Source organism: Lithobates pipiens, unplaced genomic scaffold (genome assembly GCF_037356315.1).
Source record: "Lithobates pipiens isolate NorthernLeopardFrog02 unplaced genomic scaffold, aLitPip1_a1.2 Scaffold_1, whole genome shotgun sequence".
Lineage (NCBI taxonomy): Eukaryota > Metazoa > Chordata > Amphibia > Anura > Ranidae > Lithobates > Lithobates pipiens.
In genome coordinates this window covers 203,509,184-203,533,906 of record NW_027507685.1, presented here as the reverse complement: position 1 = coordinate 203,533,906, position 24,723 = coordinate 203,509,184, and the positions used below count along the sequence as shown (strand labels likewise).

General features: G+C 43.5%; 1 protein-coding gene across 13 annotated transcripts in view; it reads left to right on the top strand.

The window, feature by feature from the left end:
* RYR1 (ryanodine receptor 1) overlaps window positions 1-24,723 on the top strand; it is a 347,489-nt gene that overhangs the window by 149,470 nt on the left and 173,296 nt on the right. For all 13 annotated transcript variants that reach the window (XM_077480582.1, XM_077480567.1, XM_077480575.1 and 10 more), the window contains 4 exons: window positions 3,457-3,560; window positions 7,322-7,405; window positions 13,618-13,777; window positions 18,763-18,910. In XM_077480582.1, the coding sequence (XP_077336708.1) occupies window positions 3,457-3,560; window positions 7,322-7,405; window positions 13,618-13,777; window positions 18,763-18,910 (496 nt within the window). The remainder of the gene's footprint in view (window positions 1-3,456; window positions 3,561-7,321; window positions 7,406-13,617; window positions 13,778-18,762; window positions 18,911-24,723) is intronic.

Sequence of the window (24,723 nt, the reverse complement as noted above, 5' to 3'; positions counted from 1 at the left end):
AGTTTTGGACATCTCCAGAGAAGGTATATTAGATCCCCAATGATCTCCAGGGTATGTAGCACACAACCGGTCCTCCCTTAGTCCCATTTAAATTGCCTTACTGGTGTTTAATGAACCCTTAGCTTGATGTAAAGCTGAGTGAAGCGTTGCGAGACACTGAGAGAGCATGCTGGCACCGCCTGCAAGACCTCCTCCCACTGTTCCTCAGCATATCCACCTACATCACTTTCCCATCTATCAGCGGCCCTGGACGGAAATCCCTTTAAAAAAAATAGTCAAAAACATATAATAGCACCTGGAAATAAAAGCTTTAAAAAGGGAGATGTCCACCATGTAGTTGAAAATTGGTGAAGGTGATAGCCCCCATATATCTACGCCTGCTTGTGCCCTAGCAGTGTGTTCCAATTGAAAATAGTGGAACCACATGGATTGCGGAAGGCAAAATTTAGCCTGTAAATCTGAAAAGGGGCATAACGTTCCGTTTACAAAAATATGGGCCAGGCGTGTGACCCCATACAACTTCCATCTGGGCCCACTTTTTACTGATTGCAATTCAGCATAGTATCCGTTTCCCCATATCAGGCAATAGCTAGTAAAACCACGTATTTCTTGCAACTAACGTGTGTTATTCCAGACCTTCTGCATAAGGACAAACGTGGGGAACACCTTATTAGATTTAGTGAATATCAGCCCTTCTAGGTCCTTGGCCACAATGTCCACCCCTGTCACATAATGCAGAAGCGCCATCATAGAGTCAACTCGGTCCCCCCCCTGGTCTTCAGGCTTCTGTAGCTGTTCTAGCCGGATTCTTGGGGGCCTTGCCTGCCAGAGGAAAGTACAAAAAATTTAATTAATTATACAAAAGCGTTTGAGGGGATCTACCATTGGGGAATTGTGTAATATATACAGGCACTGGGGTATGAAAATCATTTTGACAAGATTGACTTTTCTTACCAATGACAGCCTAAGTTTGACCCATATCATCTTAACTCGGATACGTCCCAGTAATGGTGATGAATTTAGGGAAAGATAGTCTATAGGCCTTGGCGTTACATATACCCCTAAGCATTTAAACAAACAAGCTATAGGTATATCTTGGAGGGTGGTTGCCTTAACCTCCGGTATAGAATCCAGCAACATAATTGAAGATTTTGTCCAATTAACCACCAGGCCAGAGTACTTTCCAAAAACCTTAACTACAGACAGCCCGACGTAAAGAATCCCCCGTGTCACCAAGCAGCAAGATAGTGTCATTCACATAGAGCATAATCTTTTCTTGCATGTTACAGTATCAGGGCAGCCAGGGGTGTTGCTAGGTGGCAAAAAGACCAGGGGCTTCAACCCGAAGTTCAATGCTGGCACGGGGGTCCAGGGTGGTTGTGGCACGTCGTTTTTTTGGCTGGGCGGTAAGGTTGTGTGGTGGGGGTAAGCTCACTTGTTGGTTGCTGCCTGGGGCTTACCAGTGCACATCAATTTTGACCACTAATCTCAGCTACCTGACACTGACCATTACACTGACCTCACCTACATACCTCACTGACCTCACCTACCTGACCTACATACACCTACCTAACATACATTACATACATCTACCTAACATACACTGACCTACCTGACATACATACACCTACCTAGCATACATACACTGACTTCACCTACCTGACCAGGAGACAGACTTCATGTGTCCAGGTGTCCTGCAGTTCAGTGCAGCCTCAGCCACAGTGTGCGGTGTGCAGCAGCGCGCCCATCGTGTGTCACAGCAGTCACTCTGCCATCCGCCCCCAGTACAGCTCAGGTGATCAACACACCCCTCCGGGCTCCTCTTCCAGTTATCCTCATCCCCTCCTCTACAATCATCATTACAGTCACTGGCAGATCTCACCCAATCGCTCCTCCGCTTCCCTGATCTCTCTGAGCACCAAGTGGGGATCTCGGTGATGTGGCACTGTGGCATTGTATTCCCGCCTTCTGGAGCCTGTAGTGCCTATGATGGATGTCACACATCCCACGGTCCCGGTATTAGACCAGTTAGACTTCCATCATAGCTCCAGAAGGCGGAACCATGTCACTCGGCCGCACTCGGCGGATCAGAATGGTAGATCAGCTCGGTGGCAGCCGGCGGTGCTCGGGGCCAACAATTGGAGGTGCCTTTCTGAGACTCTGGGCTTTTCTAGGTCACATCCGGGGCTTCAGCCCCCCCTAGCCACCCCCTGCCGACACCCCTGATGGCAGCCAATGGTTCTATGGCGATTGCAAAAAGGAGAGGGGACAGTGGGGGCCCCTATACAACGAAAAGGATTCTGACAACTGACATCTCTAATGGCTGCTTCCACCAAGCAGCCATTAGAGATGTCAGTTGTCAGAATCCTGTACCCATGTCAGAAACGTGTCCCCAAATCCAAATGTTTGCATGGTAGCCCAGAGATACTGCCACTCAACACTACCAAATGCCTTGTGGGCATCAAGGGACAGCAGCGCCCTATCTCCAACATTGTCTGCTCTGGATTAGAGGTTAGTGAACAACCAACGCAAATTATGTGCAGTTGATTTTTGCGGCATAAATCCTGATTGATCAAAATGAATGATGGAGGAAATAACTTAATCTTAGAGCCAGTACTTTAGCTAGTATTTTTAGTTAGTTGATTTATAGATGCAGCTTTTTACAGATTGGTGAACCTCTGCCCATCTTTAGACATTCTGACTCTCTCAGATGCTCCTTTTTATACCCAATCATTTATCAGTTACTGACCTGTTGCCAATTAACCTAAATATTTGAGAAATGTTCTTCCAGCTCTTCCTTGTTAGTGCCACTTACTTTGCCAGCTTTTTGTTGCTCTGTCTCAACTTGTTTTGAGACGTGTTGCTGCCATCAATTTCAAATGACCTTGTTTTTTTTCATAAATTGTAAATATTCTTTGTTTAAACAGTTGATATGTTTTCTATTGTGAATAAAATATGGGTTTATGAGATTTGCAAATAATTGCATTGTTTTCATGTAAATTTTACACAGCATCCCAACTTTTTGGAAATGGGGTTGTATTTTCCAATTATCGAGCAAATTCCATTTCCTTGTGTGACATATCAATTAAATGAGTTGTCAATTATAGATCAGTTATTCCTATTGAGAGAGATTGATTGGAAAAGAAATCTGTCACTAATCGAAGCATGTATAGCTCCCATTAAAATGACAAGTTCTAAAAGGAGAAAATAAAGACTAAATCTGCCTAATAATTTTATATGCTACGTGAATCTACACTTCTTCCCATATTCACCACTAGATGTCAGCTTAACTCCATAGCAAAATGACACTGTCTGGTAGGCCTCTAGCATAACCTATGCCAGTAGACACTATTCATAGTTGTATTAGATTAACAAAGTACATTAGATACAGTTTTGTCAATTTATCTCTGAAATCCGCTGGAAGGCCCACACACCAACACTTGTTGTTTTCTACAGATTCGGGATGATAACAAGAGACTGCATCCATGTCTTCTTGATTTTCACAGTCTGCCAGAACCAGAGAGAAACTACAACCTGCTCATGTCTGGAGAGACCTTGAAGTACGTACATAGAACTTAGGAATAACAGGCGTGAGTCAAAATAGACCTGTACCGAGGAAATATATAGGCTTCAATTGCTGACCTCTTATTTTGAAAAGGCGAGATCTCTGGCTGTTGTGTTGACCCAATGCCCTCCTTTATATTACCTGAAACATACATGCAGATTAAGACCTCAACATGCTTGCAGGTCAGTGTTTCAGAAAATGTTGAAGCCAGAGGCAGCCAGGCAACTAGCATTTTCAGAATTAAATAAAATTGTTGGGACTTTATATGAGACAACGACTGCTACAGAGTTCGTATGTCTCCTTCCCTGAATCATATAGAAAAAAGAGGGGAAAAGGGAATGGGGGAATGGTGGGACTTTATATGAAGCACAACACCAGAACCAAATGAATCAGTTAGTAGATACTATTTAATGGTGCACATGGATGCATGTGGGGCAGTAAATAAAATGTAATAAATAATACAATAAATACATATAAATGTATACACACACGTGTTCCTACATAGTAAATGTAATCCTACATGATAATGTAAAATTGATTCAAATTTCACAGCTACAATTCGTCTACTATGAGAATACCTTGAAGAAATTTTAATCAATTTTACATTATCATGTGTGCAATCAATCATGTCTATATGCAAATTTGGGCTACATTTAATACATTTTAATACATATTATTTACTATGTAGGAACACGTGTGTGTATATGCATTATGTTATTTATCATATTTTATTTACTGTCCCACATGCATCCATGTGCACCATTATCTATTAATTGATTCATTTGGTTCTGGTGTTGTGCTTCATATAAAGCCCTACCATTCCCACATTACCTTTTTTTCTAGCATTTTCCAAAGGTGGTAAGGAATGACAGTTTTCTTTTATAGGAGCTTTCCAGTGTCACTATAGTATAAATGTAAAGCTTTGCATATTACTTGATCATGTATCACTAAGAGATGACATACTGTATCCGTACGCTCTAGACACATCTACAATATATTGTTAAAAGTATTGGGACGCCTGGCTTTACAAGCACATAAACTTTAATGGCATTCCAGTCTTGGTCCATAGGGTTCAATATTGAGGTTTAAGACTGTGTCTATGGGAATGTATTACCATTCTTCCAGAAGTGCATTTGTGAGGTCAGGCACTGATGTTCTTGCATCCCAAAGGTGTTCTATCGGGTTGAGGTCAGAACTCTGTTCAGGCCAGTCACGTTCCTCCACCCCAAACTCGCTCATCCATGTCTTTATGGACCTTGCTTTGTGCACTGGTACACAGTCATGTTGGAACAGGAAGGGGCCATCCCCAAACTGTTCCCACTAAGAGTTCTCTTCACTGGAATAAAGGGGCAAAGTCCAACCCCACACCATAATATCCCCTACACCAAATGATTTGGATCAGTGCACAAATTAAGATCTATAAAGACATGAATGAGCGAGTTTGGGGTGGAGGAACTTGACTGGCATGTGCAGAGTCCTGACCTCAACCCGACAGAACACCTTTGGGATGAATTAGAGTGGAGACTGCAAGACAGGCCTTCTTATCAAACATCAGTGCTTCACCTCACAAATGTGCTTCTGGAAGAATGGTCAAACATTTCCATAGACACACTCCCAAACCTTGTGGACAGCCTTCCCAGAAGAATTGAAGCTGTTATAGCTGCAAAGGGTGGGCCAACTCAATATTGAACCCTATGGATTAAGACTGGGATGCCATTAAAGTTCAGCTGGGTTTAAATCCCAATATTTTTGACAAAATAGTGTGTTTTATTGCAAGAGAGTAGGTGACGGTATCCTGTCTGAGGTCAGAAAAAGAGATCCCCATAAGAACTATTATCAGTAAAGTCCTTCGAGAAATTCTAAATTATTAATAAAGATACTGTATATGCAAATGCTTAGATTGCATGGATTGCCCTTCCTACAAGCAACTCTATGTACATTCATACTAGGAGTGCAAAAAACATGTGATGAGAGTTCAAGTAAGTATTTTATTGATACACAAATGGAAAAAGTACATGAACATGAAGCCAATGCATTTTAGGGCCAAATAGTCCTCCTTCATCAGGACTTTAACATCTATAACAGTGCAGGGCGTTTGCTGCAATGCTTTGTAATGCTGAAGCTTGCTTTGAGCGATATACTCAGGTTGTCATTGTTTGAGTCCAGTAGATAACGTGATAGATGGGCTCTTCATCGGGGCTTTAATATCTATCATAGTATCTACTGGACTCAGGCAATGACAACCTGCCAGGAACCATAAACCAGGTGGAGACAGAAAATGCAGTTAAAATCACACCTAAAATGAAATGGCAAAAAACAGAGCACAGCACAGAACATAGTCAAAAACTAAAGCCAGAGTTTGGATGCCAGAGCGGATAATCAGACGAGCCGGGTCAGGAAGCCAGAAAGCAGCATAGTAAGGCGCCAAAGCAGGAACAGGTATTGGAAGAGAAGTCAGCCAGGCTAGTTCATTCGCAGGACCACATTGAATATCGTTGACCAAGGGCGAGGAGAGAATCAGCTAAGCTGCTTAAATAGTGAAAAGAGGTAGTTTAATGGTAACAAGGTGAGTCACTGTGGAAACAATGAGTGGCTGGTAATTGGCAGCTGAGTAGCACTGAGTACTGAAAGAAAAGAACTGCCCATAAGTAGAAGAAACCAGGCCTGACACAATATATATCATTCAGAGTAAGGCAGAGCTTACAAAGTGTCAGAATTACACAAACCAACAGCAAGGGCCTTGCACTGCGATAGACATTGAAGCCATGATGAAGTGGGATAGTTTTACCCTAAAACATGTTGGCTCTTATTGTTTGTATTTTTGCCATCTGTGTATTAATAAAATTCACCTTCCAAAATCAACTCACATCATGTGTGTTTGTCATGCCTGCCTGTTTGAATATACTTATGCCACTCAAGTGTGGTGACTCCCTTGATTGTAAGACCCTTGCTTTGTAGAGAGCTGGCAAACCGAGACGGTTTTAGGCCCAACTAAAGATCTTTTAGTATGACTTGGGTAAGACTTGGGTTCAGAGCCTTGCAATTACCTCCAGTTTAATACAAGCAGCTCTAGCCTGCTTGTAGATGTAGAGGGGTGTTGTGCGTTTGTTCAGACAGTATACAAGGCATTTAAGGGTTTTTATTGGTGAAAGATATAAAGACCCCCCTTAACACACAACCGTGATAAAGGGAATGCATTTTCCTGAAACGCATGTTCAGGAGTTTTTCATTAATAGCCAAAAACTGTGTTTTAGGCTGGGGCTATACTGGTGATTAAATCTTATTGCTACTAATTTTATAGTCAGCAGACATTTAAATGTAACCACCAGTCTAAGGCTGGCCATACACGGTTTGAACCATTAATATGCATGCTCATTATACCAAGTTGATCGAATCAACTTGGGTACAACCAGCCTAGCGAATTCTCTTGTAATTGCGGCCGCTGTAGCCACCAGGGATAATCTCTGTCTTCTACCGGCAGGGAAGGCTTCCCCCGCCTGGAGCAGACAATTACTCAGCAGGAGGGATTCCCCTGTCAGCACTGTGTGTGTTGATGAGGAAATCATGCAAATATCTTTACTGCAACAAGTGGTTGCAAGAAAGAAATGCTCAACGTGTATGGACTGCCTAAACCTAGCCATACTCAACATAAAACCATCCTTTAATAATAATACATGTATGCCCTAATAATTTTATAAAAATTTAAAATGTGCTTTAATGCCCTTTCTACAATGCTGTCTTCTATCCTCTCTGCAGAACACTCTTAGCTCTGGGTTGTCATGTTGGAATGGCGGATGAAAAAGCAGAAGAAAACCTAAAAAAGATAAAACTTCCCAAAACGTAAGCATAACTAGATAACTGCTGATTATAAGATCATAATGGACCTTTTGTATCTAAGCTCTGCTAATTGTAATTTAATTTAATTTGGTTGTCATACCTGCAATAAATATGTAATAATTGGATTTTTTCTTCATACTAACCTGTAAAATCCATTTCTTTGAGTACATCACGGGACACAGTGCAGCATTACTACCTGGGTCTGCACCACCTATAGGTGAATGGACAGTATGTACCAAAGACCAAGAAGTGGCCTTGCAAATCTGCGCCACTGATGCCCGATGGCGAAAAGCCTAGGAGTTTCCAACACCCCTGGTAAAATGAGCTCTAACCCCAAAGGAAGGAGCTTTACCTTTCAGGCAATGGGCTGAGTGATTAATTGGTGAATCCAAAGTGAAATGGATGTCTTAGAAGCCGCTTGATCTTTCTTGGGGCCTTTCCGGCAAAATAAAAAAAGAGGTGATTTAACGGGAGGCAACTCCCTGAAGAAAAATCCTGACCAGGGAATGTGAAGCCAAAGGTTTCTGGAAGTACACTGATAAGGCTGAAACCTGTCCTTTTATTGTTGTCAAACTAATCTTTTATCTAAGCCTAACTGAAGAAAGAGAGAATTCTCTCTTCCAACTATCTGCAAGGATGCCAACTTCTAGCCTCACGCAACGCAATGTATGCCTTCCAAACCCTGTGATAAACTTTCCTGGTGACCACATTTCTGGCATTCGCAAATGTAGTTACCACTGGTTCTGAGATACCACAATCTCCTAGCACCCCGGCTTCAATAGCCACGCTGTCAAATTCAGTGAGAGTATATTTGGGTGGAATATAGGACCCTGTGACAGTAGATCGAGCTGGACCGGAAGCGTCCAAGGCTTGCCTACTGCTAATCTCACTACCTCCTGGTCCAGACCGGAGCTACCAGAATGACTGATGTCATCTCCTCTCGGATCCTGCACAAAGATGTGGCAGAAGAGGAATCGGGGAATGCATAAATCAAAGAGAATTGAGTCCAGGGAACTACCAGAGCATCTATCTTGATCGCAAGTGGATCCATTGCTCTGGATACAATCTGCTGAATCTTGCAGCTGAACCTGGATGCCAACAGATCTACATCCAGTGTACCATGCCGCTAGCAAATCTGCATAAATACCTGTGGGCTCAGAGACCATTCTCTCGCTCTACCCCCAGAATGTGGATGGCAGACAGCACTGGCACATGTAGTTCGGCCCAAGACAGTACATGATTGACCTCCATGTGAGCCAGATGACTCCTGGTGCCACCCTGGTGGTTGACATAGGCCACAGCATTGTCAGTTTGCATCCTTACCGGGTGACCTTGTAACCTTGCTGTCCAACAATTCAGCGTGAGGTGTATCACCCACAGCTCTAGAACATTGGTGGGCAATCCTTGTTCCTTCAGAGTCCATTTTTCCTTGGCCTGTTGAACTTCCCTGACCGTGCCCCAGCCAGAAAGACTGGCATTTATGGTCACTACCTTTCACGATAGCAAAAGAAAAGACCTTCCTTGTAACAGATTCTGGTCTATTAACCACCAGACGAGACTTCCTCGAGCCTTGGGGGTTATGATCATGCAGGAATCCAAAGCCTGCATCTTCCTGCTCCATGCAGACAGAATGTTCAGCTGCAATGCCCTGGAATGGAACTGGGCATACGGAATTGCCTTGACTGAGGAAACCATCCTTCCCAGAGGACTCATGCAGACTCATGCGGACAGACAGGCGTCTTTTTCAGCTTACCTACCAAACCTGATCCTTTAGGGCCTTGACCCTTTTTGGAGGAAAGGAAACACTGTTGCCTGGACCATGTCCATGATAAGACCTAAGTATTCCAGACTTTAGGAATTGAACCAAAAGGTTGCGTTCCTTATCAAAACTTGCAGTGATTGATCCCTGAGAAAGAGATCATTTAAGTAGCCTGCAATCAAGATTCCTTGAGATCTTAAAAGACCCAGTACGGGTGCTAGGATCTTTGTGAAGACCCGGGGTGTGGTTGTGAGCCCAAAGGACAGAGCCACAAACTGAAAATGTTGCTCTTCTTTGTTAAAGCGCAAAAGCCTTTGAGAATGTTGAAAAATTGGCAAAAGCAGGTATGCATCCCTGATATCTATGGATACCAGAAAATCTCCTTGGAGAGAGGTCACGACAGAGTGGACTGATTCCATTCGAAAGGGCCACTGAGAAATAGTTCAGTGCTCTTAGATCCAGAATTGGTCTTATGTCACCATTTGGCTTTGGAACCGTGAACAGATTTGAATAAAACTCTGCTCTCCTTTCGGGAACTAGGACCTCTATGATCATCCCCTGTCTCCTTAAATGGTCTAGTGCTTGGAGTAATAAGCCCTTTCTTGAAAGGTCCGTGGGAACGCTGGACCTTACAAATCTTTGAGGAGGGTAACAGTGTAATTCTAGCCTGTACCCCGAGACACTGTGGAGATGGCCCACCTGTCCTGAATTTGCATTCCTCACAATCCTGCAAACTGCAGCAAACCCCCCCCCCCCCCACGTGCAGGAATTGGGGCGTCCCTTCGCAAGGAAGATTTGATGCCAGTATTAGCGGACCTTTGGACCCATGTCCTCTTTTGGCCCTAACCCTGCTGTTTACCTTTGCCAGCGGATCCCTGGTGCCATCGGAACTGCCTAGGGTCTGAAATACCTGTAAAATTAGCGTGTGGCACATTAAAGGGCAAGGAAGGAGGGAACTCTTTCCTTCAGATCTCTTTTGGTTGTACTTCTCAAGATCATCCCCAAACGTTCTCCATGAAAAGGAAAACCAGCTAGCATCCTCTTATAAGGGAACTCTGCTGACCAGCTTTTTAGCTGTAAAATTCTGCACATGTGCACAGACAAGAGTCATGCAGGAGATCTGCTGCATGGAGTCTTTAAGGGCATCTATAGCAGAGCAAAGAGCCTGAGACAGATCTGCTATATCCTGAACAGAATCCTCCAGTCTATTGGGCCTTCTAGCCTGATCCTTCAAGGCTTGACAGACCCCAATTGCTGCTACTGTGGGGTGAATAATGGAACCTGCCAGGGCGAAGGATGCCTTTAACAAGGCTTCCAGCTTCTTATCTGAAGTATCTTTAAACACCTGTGTATTATCCACTGGACAAGTTAAGGTCTTGCTCAGGGAGGAAACGGCTGCTTCCACAACAGGTATGCTCCACTTCTTGGTAAAGCTTTCCTCCATAGAATATAACAGAGAAAACCTCATTGGAGACACAAATATCCTGTCTGGGTGCTCCCAGTCGGAATATACCACCTGCTTCAAGAGCAGGTGAAAAGGAAATACCTGTGTACCCTGCTGTGGTTCTAAGGAACCCAGGGAGGAACAAGGTGTTTTGGGGACCTCTACTGGTGGTAACTTAAAAGCTGTATGGACCATCTGTACAGAGAATGGATGAGAAGCTTTTGTGATTCGGAGGCTTATATAATCTGAGCCCCTTCAGGCTCTGAATCACTCAAAGGAGCGTCCTCTGCTTGGATATCAATTGCCTGACTGGCCATTACCTCTTCTACCTTGTCAATCTAGTCTTGCTCCAATATAGGAGGAATAGGGGAAGGGGACCTGTGACGCTTCCTGCCACTTTATGTGACAGAAGCGATCATTCCAGCAATTTTGCCCTCTAAACCAGCCAAAGCTGATGCCAGGTCCTCTTTAGTAATAAACTCTGGGGTAGTAGTACTGGTAGTAGCCCCAATGCCGGATAGACGCAGCAGTTCAGATTGCCCGGTGACATCCGGTCTTTCAGGAGAGGCTATCGCAGCAGAGTTCCATTTAGCCTCTACAGGGGCCGCTGATGGAACACATGTGCCCTTTTGGTGCAGCGCTCCCCCCAAGAACATTCTTTGGAAGATATAGATTGTTGAAGCAATGGTAACTGGCTTTGTGACAATACACAAATTCCTCAGTACCATAATTCCGCCTTGGAAGAATCTTATACAATGAACTGTTCTTCCAGCTACCGAAACATAATTAGGCTGTGTCTGTCATCACCCAATGGACTCGCATGTCACCTAGGACAGACTGCTCTGTGTCCCCTCCGCCAGCCAGCAACATTGTGGCAGGGGAAAAATACATAATAATTGGACACTGGCTTTTCACAGGGCCACTTACCATCTCTAGTGGGCAAAAAAAGCATTGCAAGCAAAACCTTTTGTTTTTTTTAACCACTTAAATACTGGGCACTTTCACCCCCTTCCTTCCCAGACCCATTTTCAGCTTTCAGTGCTGTCACAATTTGAATGGCAATTGCGTGGTCGTGTAACACTGTACCCAAATTAAATTTTTATCATTTTTTTTTACATAAATAGAGCTTTTTTTTGGTGGTATTTAATCACTGCTGGGGTTTTTATTTTTTCGCTACAAATAAAAGAAGACCTAAAATTTTCATAAAAAATGCATTTTTCTTAGTTTCTGTTAAATAATTTAGCAAATAAGTAATTTCTCTTGATACATTTTTACCAAAAATTATGGTGCTATATTTCTTTGGTAAAAATAACCCAAATCAGTGTTTATGTGATGGACACGCGTCTCTGTTTACATTGTGTAGGCTGTGATTGGACACAGCTGTCAGGTGATTGGGAGGGCCAATCACAGTGCTCATGTCCCGATCTCTGCTCAGCTGGACAGCACCGATATCCCGATCTCTGCCCTGCCACACTGTGAGCACTTGTTTTGAGGGATGTCCCTGAACGTCCACTCAGAATAAGGAAAGGACCACCCAGCCATGTGCAGCTCTGGGAAGAAAAAAAAAGAGCAGCAAAAACCCATGCCCTCTAGTGAGCAAAATATGTTAGCCTAAACATACGTTGTTGCAGGAGAATATATAATAATTAAACCCAGGTTTTTCACAAGGCCACTTACCACTCCCACCACAGGTCAATAGCCTAAGCCAGGGGTCCAGCCTTCTTCACCCATCGCAGCGGGTTCCGTCATCACGGACCTTCAAGGACTGGGTATTATTATTATTATTCAGGATTTATATAGCGCCAACAGTTTGCGCAGCACTTTACAATATGTGGGCAGACAGTACACTTACAGTACAAATCAATACAGGAGGGATCAGAGGGCCCTGCTCGTTAGAGCTTACAATCTAGAAGGGAGGGTCAAGTTGAAACAAAAGGTAATAACTGTGGGGGATGAGCTGATGGAGAAAATGAAAATACAGTTAGGTGTGGGTAGGGTAGGCTTCTTTGAAGAGAAGTGTTTTCAGGGATCGTCTAAAATCTAATAAAGTAGGAGATAGGCGGACAGATTGGGCTAGAGCATTCCATAGGATTGGAGAGGCTTTGGAAAAGTCCTGGAGGCGAGTATGGGAGGAGGTGATGAGGGAGTTAGAGAGCAGGAGGTCTTGAGAGGAACGAAGAGAATGAGTAGGTTGGTATTTAGAGACTAAGCTAGTGATGTAGCTGGGGGCAGAGTTGTGGACGGCTTTGTACGTAGTTGTTAGTATTTTGAATTTAATTCTTTGGCTGAGCGGAAGCCAGTGGAGGGATTGACAGAGAGGAGTAGCAGACACAGAGCGATTGGTAAGGTGGATGAGTCTGGCAGCAGCATTCATGATGGATTGAAGAGGTGATAGACTATGTATGGAGTATGTATGGCACCCTTTTAGCATGAGGGTCCACTCCCTTGGACCCGTACAGCACCCTGGAGAAATGCCTTAGCGCTGTGGTGTGCAGGATTCCACTACGCAGGTTTCAGCATCCGAAGGTTGCATTACAGGCCTCGTTGTTGATCCTTTCATTTTCTTTACGTGGCTCGGGTACCATTTATCTTAGCATAGTAGCTTTTTGAAATGGATCCGATCTAGAAACGCTGTCCCTTGATTCCTAAGAACCTGTGTGGGATTACAGCATGGAAGCTCACAGAGAGCTCAAAAGTGACCATCCACCATTTTAGACACTGGCGAAAAAAACTGGAGTACTTCCTGTATGTGAGGGGTTATATAGGGGATCACTTCCTGTTTTTGGTTATTCTACCAGTGTCCATTCACCTATAGGTGGCGCATAACCTAGGTAGTAATGTATATGGCTGCTCTGTGTCCCGCGATGTACGAGAAAGGAAAATTTTGTTACTTTATCTTTCCCTTCAGACAATTTTAAAGCCAAAAGTTCAAAAGTGATTATGAGTAAAGGGTTAGAAAACGGTGACATGTAACCATTTTTTTTTTTTTTTTTTTATTATTTAATTCCAAAGGTACATGATGTCCAATGGGTATAAACCAGCTCCCCTTGATCTTTCCCATGTCAAACTGACACCAGCTCAGAACACATTGGTGGACAAACTGGCAGAGAATGGGCACAATGTGTGGGCAAGAGACCGAGTACAGCAAGGATGGACATACAGCATAATACAGGTAAAGTGAATCTGTGGCAAGGCACATTCCATTTTGTTACCATGCAGTAAATGTGCATTAAAACAAGCCTTTGCTAACCTATGCACTGCAGGTACTGTGGAGTGTGGCGTGTTTACTCCTCAATCACAACAGAAACACTGAAGTCATTTATGTGTACATTGTATATATGTCAGCCCCGGAAGGATTTATCTACTTAATGACCAGGCCATTTTTTGCAATAAGCCAGCATCGCCTTAACTGACAATTGCACATCGTGCAACATTGTATCCAAACAAAATTAATGTCCTTTTTTTCCCCCCATAAATAGAGCTGACATTTGGTGTTATTTGATCACCTCTGCAGTTTTTATTTTTTGCGCTATAAACAAAAAAAGAGCGACAATTTTGAAAAAAACAAACAAACCATTTTTTACTTTTTGCTATAATACATATCCAAAAAAAAAAAATCTGTATAAAAAACAAAAGTGTTCATCAATTTAAGCCAATATATATTCTGCTACATATTTGTGGTAAAAAAATTGCAATAAGCATATATTGATTGTTTCGCGCGAAAGTTATAGCGCTTACAAAATAGGGGAAAGATTTAGAGACTTTTTATTTTTTCTGTTGTTTTTACTAGTAATGGTGGTGAACGCCGATTTTTACCGGTAAAGTTTCACTGTCCCAAACGGCAAGCAGGCAGGCTTTTTATTGCAGAAGAGACATGCATTACATAGTTACACAGTAGGTAAGGTTGAAAAAAAAGACACAAGTCCATCAAGTCTAACCTATGTGTGTGATTATATGTCAGTATTAAATTGTGTATCCCTGTATGTTGTGGTCGTTCATATTGCTTATCTAATAGTTTCTCCCCCCCAGTGTATAGATTGCATTCACATTTTTGCCACCCAAATGCATTATTTTACATTTTTCTACATTAAACCTCATTTGTCATGTACTTGCCCATCCCATTAATTTGTTATTTTTGCAAGGTTTCCACATCCTGCGTAGAAGTTATTGCCCTGCTTAGCTTAGTATCATCCACAAATAGAGAGATTGAACTGTTTACCCCATCCTCCAGGTCGTTTATGAACAAATTAAATAGGATTGGTCCAAGCACAGAACCCTGGGGGACCCCACTACCCACCTCTGACCATTCCAAGTCATCTCCATTTATCACGACCCTCTGAAGAATTTCTTGGGATTTTTTTTATCTCCTCTGCTATGTGTCTTTCATGTTCTATCTTAGCTGCCCTAATTGCACCCTTACATTTCTTGTTGCATTCTTTATAAAGTCTGAATGCTGATGATGATCCCTCAACCCTGTATTTTTTGAAGGCCTTCTCCTTTGCTTTTATATACATTTTTACACTGGAGTTAAGCCATCCAGAACTTTTGTTTGCTCTTTTATATGTATTACCCAATGGGATACATTGGCTAATGCCCTTATTTAATATGCTCTTAAAGCAAACCCATCTCTCCTCCGTGTTCTTTGTTCCTAAGATTTTATCCCAATTCATGCCTTCTAACAAGGTTCGTAGTTTAGGGAAGTTGGCTCTATTGAAATTCGGTGTCTTTCTATTCCTCTTATGTTTCCTATTTGTGTGATTTATACTGAAGCAAATTGACCTGTGATCGCTATTTCCTAAATTGCCTGTTTTTCCACATCCGTGATCAGGATTGTATTGTTGGTAATCAGTACATCCAGTAACGCTTTATTTCCAGTTGGTGTGTCTACCATCTGAACCATGAAATTATCCTGCAAGACATTTAGGAACTGGCGAGCCTTAGACGAATGCGTGCTTCTCTTTGCCCAGTCTATGTCTGGATAATTAACATCCCCCATTATGATAACACTTCCCATCCTTGCTGCTAATCCAACTTGTGATAGGAGATCCATCCCCCCCTACTCCCTCAGGTTAGGGGGCCTATAGAATACTCCTAGTAATATTTTCCCCTTAGCTTTATCCCTTTGGAGCTCTACCCATAAGGATTCCACCTCCTCCCTTGCTCCCTTACTGATGTCATCTCTTACATTCACATGTACATTATTCTTGATATACAGGCATACTCCTCCTCCTTCTTTACCCTCTCTATCCCTGCGATAAAGGGTATACCCTTGAATGGATGGCAGCCAATCATGAGAGCTGTTGAACCAGGTCTCTGAAATTCCCACAAAATCCAAATCCTCCTTGTACAACAGTATCTCTAGTTCACCCATCTTGTCCGCCAGGATCCTGGCATTGGTGAACATGCCACGTAGTTTAGACCGGTCGCATACTATCCTCTTATTGGGTAAGAATGAGCTCCGGCGTGTTTGCACAACGCACATGCAGAGCCCGCCAGGAAGTCAGCACTGCGCTGCGCTAATCACAGGCAGTGAGACATTATCCCGATGCATGGCTGCAGAGATCGGGAAATGTCATATTGCCTGTGATTAGCACAGCGCAGTGCCGACTTCCTGGCGGGCTCTGCACGTGGGCTGTGCGAACATGCCGGAGCTCATCCTTATTATTGGGTGTTCCCGAGATTGCAACTAGGACTTGTTACTATACATACCTTGAGTTTATGTGCTTTAGTCAACCTACCACTAATGTCTCCAATACTACCCTCTGGAATATGTTCCGTGCTGACTATTTCTACCTCTGGGGCCCACCCCCTAACTTTTTGGCCATCTTTACTCCCAGCTCATCTGCACCCTCCTCATTTAGGCAGCCCATCTCTTCTATAGTACTGGTGAGCGACTGAGAAGTCGGCCCAGTCCTCCAGGAACCCAAACCCATCCTTACTACACCAGCTCTTCAGCCACTTGTTCACTTCCCTAATCTCCCTCTGCCTTTCTGGTGTTGCTCGATGTGCCAGTAGTATACCTGAGAAAATTACCTTGGAGGTCCTTTTCCTCAATTTAGCTCCCTAGTCCCAAAAAAGTTCTTTAGGACACTCCATCTGCCTCTGACTTTGTCAATGGTGCCAATGTGCCCCATGACAGCCAGGGCTTCTCCAGCCCCTCCCAGTAATCTGTCCACCAGATCCATGATGTGCCGAACACAAGCACCCAGTAGACAACATAAAGTTTGGCGCTTCAGGTCTTTGTTACAGATTGCCCTCTCTGTCCTTCTAAGACTTGAGTCCCCTACCACCAGAATCTCTCTTTCCTTTCCCTTCACTCCCCCCCCCCCCCCCCCCCACTCTCACTGGAGAAGTTCTTCCCCCGCAGCTAGGAGAGTCCCTCAGCTTCATCAGTGTTGGTCCCTGACTGTTTTCACCAATGTCACTCAATGGAGCATACTTATTGGGATGCTCTAGCCCTGGATTAGCTTCCCTGGCACTTCCCCCTCTACCCATCCTGACTGTCATCCATCTATTCTTTCCTAGTGCCTGCACCTCTTTGTCTCCACCCGCCTCTGTGCTGGCCCCTGCTGGCACCTGCTGTGTACAATCCTGGCTCTCCTTTAGTATGGAGGGACTTCTCAGTGCTGACAGTTGCTTCCCCAGATTCAGAACATGAGCTTCCAGGGAAACAATGTGCTTACATTTTGCACAGCAGTATTCGTCCTCGAATGCATGCATGCCGCAAGATGTACACCAAGTTGCATCTCCAGACCCACTGGGCATCGTACCTACTAATTTAATGAGGATTGTGGATTATACCCTGTCCAAACTACCTAACAACTACCTTCCAGACACTAATACTCAACAAGACAATACACATTTGGAGTTATTTACTAAAGGAAAATCCACTTTGCACTGCAAGTGCACTTGAAAGTGCTCTTGGAAGTAAAGTCGCTGTAGATCTGAGGGCGACATGCAAGGAAAATAAAAACCAGCATTTTAGCTTGCACATGATTGGATGATAAAATCAGCAGAGCTTCCATTCATTTCAGATATACCCCTTAGATTTAGAGCGACTGCACTTCCAAGTGCACATGCAGTGCAAAGTGGATTTGCCTTTCGTAAATAACCCCCATTGTCTCTCCTGCATTGTCACTTACTTGCCTGCTGCTCACTGTCTTCTCCGGAAAGTAAACTGACATGCAGATCAGCTTGCCCTGCTGGCACTATCTCTGTGTGCCAGGATGACTGACTGCTGTACGTGCGCAGGAGTGACGTCATCCTGAAGCCGGCAATGAAGATGGCACACAAGAGAAGATGCAGGTGAGGGAAGCAAAGGTAAGTTTAGTTCCTCTGTAAGGATTGGCAAGCTGCAATATATTCATTTTTTGTCTATGGGTTTAGATATGCTTTAATTACAAAGCTAGCTTACTTGAGGAAACTTTGCAATGGTTATGCATGCACACCCCTAAACAATAACAGTGAGCGTTTGTAAGAAAATGGTCCAATTCAGACGTGCAGCTGGTGGTCAGAATATGAACGAATAATTTAAAGGGATCTCTAGATGAGCATTATTATTATTATACAGGATTTATATAGCACCAACAGTTTGCGCATCACTTTACAATGTAGAGAGGGGACAGTACAATTGCAATACAGTTCAGTACAGAAGAGACAGGAGGACCCTGCTTGTGGAGCTTACAATCTAAAGGAAGGAGAAGGTAGAACAAAAGGTAATAGCGCATGGGTTGATCTGATGGAGGTGGCTCGGGTACAGTTCTTAGGTAAAGGTGGGGTAGGCCTCCCTGAATAAGTGAGTTTTCAGGGATGGCCTAAAGGTGGACAGAGTAGGGGCTGACCGGACATACTGGGGCAGGGAGTACCAGAGGATGGGAGAGAAGTCCTGGAGGCGAGCATGAGAGGAAATTACAAGGGAGCTGGAGAGCAGGAGGTTTTGGGAGGAGCAAAGAGGAGGATTTGGTCAATATCTGCAGATGAGGTTGGTGATGTAGCTGGGGGCAATGTGGTGGATGGCCTTGTATGTTGTGCTTAGTATTTTGAATTTTATATGGTGGGGTAGAGGAAGTCAATGAAGGGATTGTGAGAGAGATGAGCATTGTTTGTTTAGTTCTCTTGTATACCATTTCTGAGCTGTATGAATTTATTTTACTGCAGGACATAAAGAACAAGCGAAACCCGCGCCTTGTGCCATATGTTCTGCTGGATGAGAAGACCAAGAAAACCAACAGGGACAGCTTGTGTGAAGCTGTGCGTACTCTCATGGGCTATGGATACAACATTGAGCCACCTGACCAAGAGAGCTGTAAGTATGAGGAGGTACAGTCTCGCATAAAAACACTATAAAACACACAGTTCTTAAAAAGCGTTCTAAGATATCACAGGAAAACGTGTTAAACTAAGACCTGCACAGCCATTGGTGGCTCTAAGTGGGCCAAAATAGTATTTTTTTTCTTTATAATATTTATTATATACATTGTACAAGGCAGTGCACATATGGCCATGTCAAAAAGTAAGATTGTAGCAGAGATTTGTAGCATTTGCATTTCTCTGATACCATTGCTGTTATACATGACTACAGTTTTCTATGCACCTATAAATGTTTGGTGCATTTCGTCCTCTCCTGCTGCATTTAATAAGATAAGTAACTGCTGAGCCTGGCAATTCTAGTTTCAAATGCTGCAAAAAGTCAATCATTCAGTGTCTAAACTACAAATTACGCGAATTGTCTCTCAGCCCTTTCACTGACTGCAATTCAGTTTTTTTTTCCCTAGTAACAAAAACACTAAAGAGAGCTTCTGTAGCCTCTACAAATATCTGCTTCAATATCCCATACGCAACATGATCCTAAACTGAAATGATGCAAAGGAGTTTAAAGCGGATTTTTACATTTTATTTTTTTTATTATCCTCAGGAGTAAAAAAAAATTTTTTTTTCCATGTGACTATGACACATTGCTTATGAATAATATACATTGTGACAATTAAACAGCCCCTAGCAGTTGTGGATTGAGTGTATCTGCCGCATAGGATTTTGCAGTTCATAAAGTAAATGGATGGCATTGAGAAGTTTGGAGCAGGATGCAGGGGGTTAAGCACTGGCCACAACTTGTTCCCCACCTGGGGTATAATTTGTCTTTCCCCTTGGTTAATCAGTTGTTGGTGCAGAGAAAGGAGAAAAGCAGGCTGTGAGGTATGTCTGCAGGACTGAAGCAGACCCAGTGAGGTCTATTTGCTAGCCAAGAGGCTTAACAACTGTTTGCTGGACTTTTGTTTTGGACTGTGTTTCTTACCCCTGTACAGGAATCCTTTTGTTTTCCTGTACACGCTCATAGCGCCCAACTGTCCCTGATTTCAAGGGACTGTCCCTGATTTGGAACAATGTCCCTCATTTTGGTCTGATCTATATAGCTGTATATAAAATGCACTTTTTTATCTAACAAAAAGTGTTGTACAGTGCTAAACCTTTCATCTGATTTCTAAATTGCTGCATTTGTAAATTCCAAAAGCCAATATAAAGGAATAGTAGTGGTAAAAAAAAAAGCACTTTTGTGTTTAAAGCGGAAGTAAACCCATCCTTAAAACAGTTTCGTTTCATTTCCGGCACGTGCCGGAAATGTAACACTCCCATTGGTTGTGTTCTCAACCAAACTGTCAAACCATCCAATGGCTGGTGTCATAAGTGATCACATGTGCAGCACCTTGGTAGTTGTAGATTAAACAGAGGCAAAGATGGCAGCTTCCTTGGCTGAAAACAATAGGGGGGTTTACTTACACTTCAACCAATCTTGTTTTTTTGCACAACTCTCCTTTAAGGGGACATGACAAGGGGTGTGTTCTATGCCTGCATAATTTTGCTGATAGGTGTCCCTCATGCCCATCTCAAAACGTTGGGAGGTATGCACGCTGACCAATAAACACAGGCAGGAATCCCTTAAACCTACAGTACATGTGGCCATGGATTACCTCTCTGCGAGCTCTCCGCTTGAAGCAGACCCCCACAATATTTAGCGCTATCCCGCAGGAGCTGCTGTTTTGAATCCCAGGTCCTTTGCCCTCTGTGTGTAGTAGCAGCCAGGCAAGCAGCAGCATTCTTTCTTTTGACTCAAATAAACAGTCTAGAGCAGGGGTATCAAACTCAATTTTATTTAGGCCGGCATCAGCATCATGGTTGCCCTCAAAGGATCGGATGTATCTGTAGGACTAGATGTCCAGAGCACCCCATTCCCCTTTTACATCAGATGCAAAACCCCCCTCGCCATCAGAAGTCAAGAGTCTCCCACTCTCCCTTGGATTACAGTACACTCCCTGCTGCCAGGAAGAATATAGGGGTGTAGCTTGAAAGCAGAAAGCGCAGGGTATGGAAAAGGAACAGAGGAGGGCTGGAGTCAGCTGCCGGAGTCTGCTGAATGCTGAGACCAGAGGAGGCGGAGCTGAAGAGGTACAGGATCTGTATGAGGAATTATGTCCTCCTCTCTGCTGCTGACTGCTTAGACAGGGTGGGGGTGGAGACAAAGGGGGAGAAGACGAGGAGGGAGAGGTGCGAGGACCACTTAAAATGGCTTGATGGGCTAGATTCAGTTCGCAGGCCTTGTGTTTGACACATGTGGTCTAAAGGGTTGCCTTTTTAAAGTTTTGTTTGCACAGTAACTTGGATGAGGCTTAAGGGAGCTTTGGGGTACTCCAGAACACTAACAGGAATCTTACATAGTTACATAGTAGGTGAGGTTGAAAAAAAGACACAAGTCCAACCTATGTGTGTGATTATAGGTCAGTATTACATTGTATATCCCTGTATGTTGCGGTCATTCAGGTGCTTATTTAATAGTTTTTTGAAACTATCGATGCTCCCCGCAAAGACCATTGCCTGTGGAAGGGAATTACACATCCTTGCCGCTCTTACAGTAAAGAACCCTCTACGTAGTTTAAGTTTAAACCTCTTTTCTTCTAATTTAAACCACTTCCAATCCCAGCCATTGTAATATGACGCCCACAGAGTGGCTCTGCCATCCTGGACGGGCGTCATATGACGTCCTTGGCTTCCTGGAGTTGTAGGGGGTGTGATTTCCGCCCAAGGCCAAAATTGGCCTTGGCAGGAAGGGGGTGAAAATGCCCTGTATTAAAGTTGTTAATGAGTGGCCACGCGTCTTGTTAAACTCCCTTCCACAAAAAAAAGTTTTATTCCTATTGTGGGGTCACCAGTATGGTATTTGTATATTGAAATCATATCCCCTCTCAAGCGTCTCCTCTCCAGGAGAGAATAAGTTCAGTGCTTGCAACCTTTCCTCATAACTAATATCCTCCAGACCCTTTTATTAGCTTTGTTGCCCTTCTGTGTACTCGCTCCATTTCTAGTACATCCTTCATGAGGATTGGTGGCCAGAACTGGACAGCATACTCTAGGTGCAGCCGGACCAGAGTCTTGTAGAGCGAGAGAATTATCATTTTATCTCTGGAGTTAATCCTCTTTTTAATGCATGCCGTATGCATTCATATTTTTGCCACCAAATGCATTATTTTACATTTTTCTACATTAAACCTCATTTGCCATGTGGATGCCCACCCCATTAATTTGTTCAGATCTATTTGCAAGGTTTCCACATCCTGCAGAGAAGTTATTGCCCTGTTTAGCTTAGTATCGTGCGCAAATACAGAGACTGAACTGTTTACCCCATCCTCCATGTCATTTATGAACAAATTAAATAGGTTTGGTCCCAGCACAGACCCTGGGGGGCCCCACTTTCATCTCCTGACCATTCCGAGTACTCCCCATTTATCACCACCCTCTGAACTCACCCTTGTACCCAGTTTTCAATCCATGTACTCTATGGCCCATGGCAACGGACCTTATTTTGCATGGTAAACGTTTATAGAGAACTGTGCTTTTTCAAAATCCAGATACACCACACCTACGGGCCTTCCTTTATCTAGATGGCAACTCACCTCCTCATAAGTTAACAGATTGGTTTGGCAAGAACGAGTCTTCATGAATCCATGCTGATTACTGCTAATGATGCTGTTCTCATTACTAAAATCTTCTATATAGTCATCCCCTCCAAGAGCTTGCATACTATTGATGTTAGACTAACTGGTCTGTGATTCCCAGGGATATATTTTGGGCCCTTTTTAAATATTAGTGCTACATTGGCTTTTCTCCAGTCAGCTAGTACCATTCCAATCAGTAGACTGTCAGTAAAAATTAGGAACAATGGTCTGGCAATTACTTGACTGAGTTCCCTAAGTACCCTCAGGTGCAATCCATCTGGTCCCGGTGATTTATTAATGTTAAGTTTCCCAAGTCTAATTTTAATTCTGTCCTCTGTTAACCATGGAGGTGCTTCCTGTGATGTGTCATGAGGATAAACATTGCAGTTTTGGTTACTGAAGCCCCCAATTCCCTTGTGAAAACTGAGGAGAAGAATACATTCAATACCTTCACCATCTCCCTATCCTTTGTAACCAGTGTCCTTCCTCATACTTTATTGTGCCAATCTGGTCTGTCCTCCCTTTTTTACTGTTTACATACTTAAAGAATTTTTTTTTTTTTTGCTCTCTATGCTCGCTATGTGTCTTTCGTGTTCCATCTTAGCCACCCTAATTGCACCTTTAGATTTCCTGTTGCATTCTTTATAAAGTCTGAATGCTGATGATGATCCCTCAACCTTGTACTTTTTGAAGACCTTCTCCTTTTTCTTTTATTTTTATTTTTACATTGGAGTTAAGCCATCCAGGACTTTTGCTTGCTCTTTTAAATGTATTACCCAATGGGATGCATTGGCTAATGTCCTTATTTAATATGCTCTTAAAGCAAACCCATCTCTCCTCCATGTTCTTCTAAGATTTTATCCCAATTTATGCCATCTAGCAAGGTTCATAGTTTAGGGAAGTTGGCTCTTTTGAAATTCAGTGTCTTTGTATTCCCCTTATGTTTTCTATTTGTGTGGTTTATACTGAAGCCAATTGACCTGTGATTGCTGTTTTCTAAATTGCCCAGTATTTCCACTTCTGTGATCAGGTCTGTGGTGTTGGTAATCAGTAGATCCAGTAACGCTTTATTTCTAGTTGGTGCATCTACCATATGACCCATGCAATTGTCCTGCAAGACATTTAGGAACTGGCAAGCCTTAGAAAAATGCGTGGTTCCCTCCGCCCAGTCTGTCTGGATAATTAAAATCCACCATTATGATGCCACTTACAATCTTTGCTGCTAATCCAAATTGTGATAGGAGATCCATAAGTGTGGCGGATTTCCCCTTTATCCACAGTCAGATGCAGGTCCATTTAAGTCAAACGCCCACAATCCTCTGGGTTCCCAGCATCCCTTGAGCTCTTGAACATGCCCAGGGGATATAAATTTTAGCTCCTCACTGCTTCCTGTGGTCAGAGAAACCATGCCTGATGGGACAGCAGTGACTAGGCAAGTGAGCTGTCACTGGGTGCTGTGTTCTTCCCCGTTAAGTCTGGTGTGCAGGCCACCAGCAGGGAGCACCAGTAAGCCCCAGTCACTGGAAAGGACTTTGCTAAAGTCTGTTTGAAGAGGCTGCCTATGCAGTGAGGTGGCCCTATCTTAGGCCACCAGAGCCCCCTGACCAAAGACAACAGCAGCAGTGCCAGTGTGAAGCCTGTGCCAACCCAGATGCACTCAGCCATGAGCTTTTTTAGGACCTTCCTTCATAAGGTGGACATACGAGAAATATTTGCCTTCTCTCTCTCTCTCTCTCTCTCCCTCAGAAGCTGAACTGAACTCAGGAACTCTACTGCCCTCTAGTGGCCATTTGGAGAATTGTTATCATATGGTCCATTACTGTGTTCCCTACTGTTCTATACTATACTCCCCTGCTCATATGATATCCCCTATGCAATGTTATGTTGACCTTCATTGTTTAGTAAAGCAGACTTTGCATATCGCCACTGGTCTGATCATTAGGCTACCACTACACAACATAAAGACATTCTTCCCTTTTACAGCTGCTTCCCAGAACAGTCCCTCAGGCAGCGGGACATGAAGTGGATAGCACTGGGACATCATAAACAGTGTCCCAGGCCAGGCAAGCCTTAATACTAGTGCACCAGGGGCTAACAGTAGCAACAGTCGCAAGGATCCCTCTTCCTCAGGTTT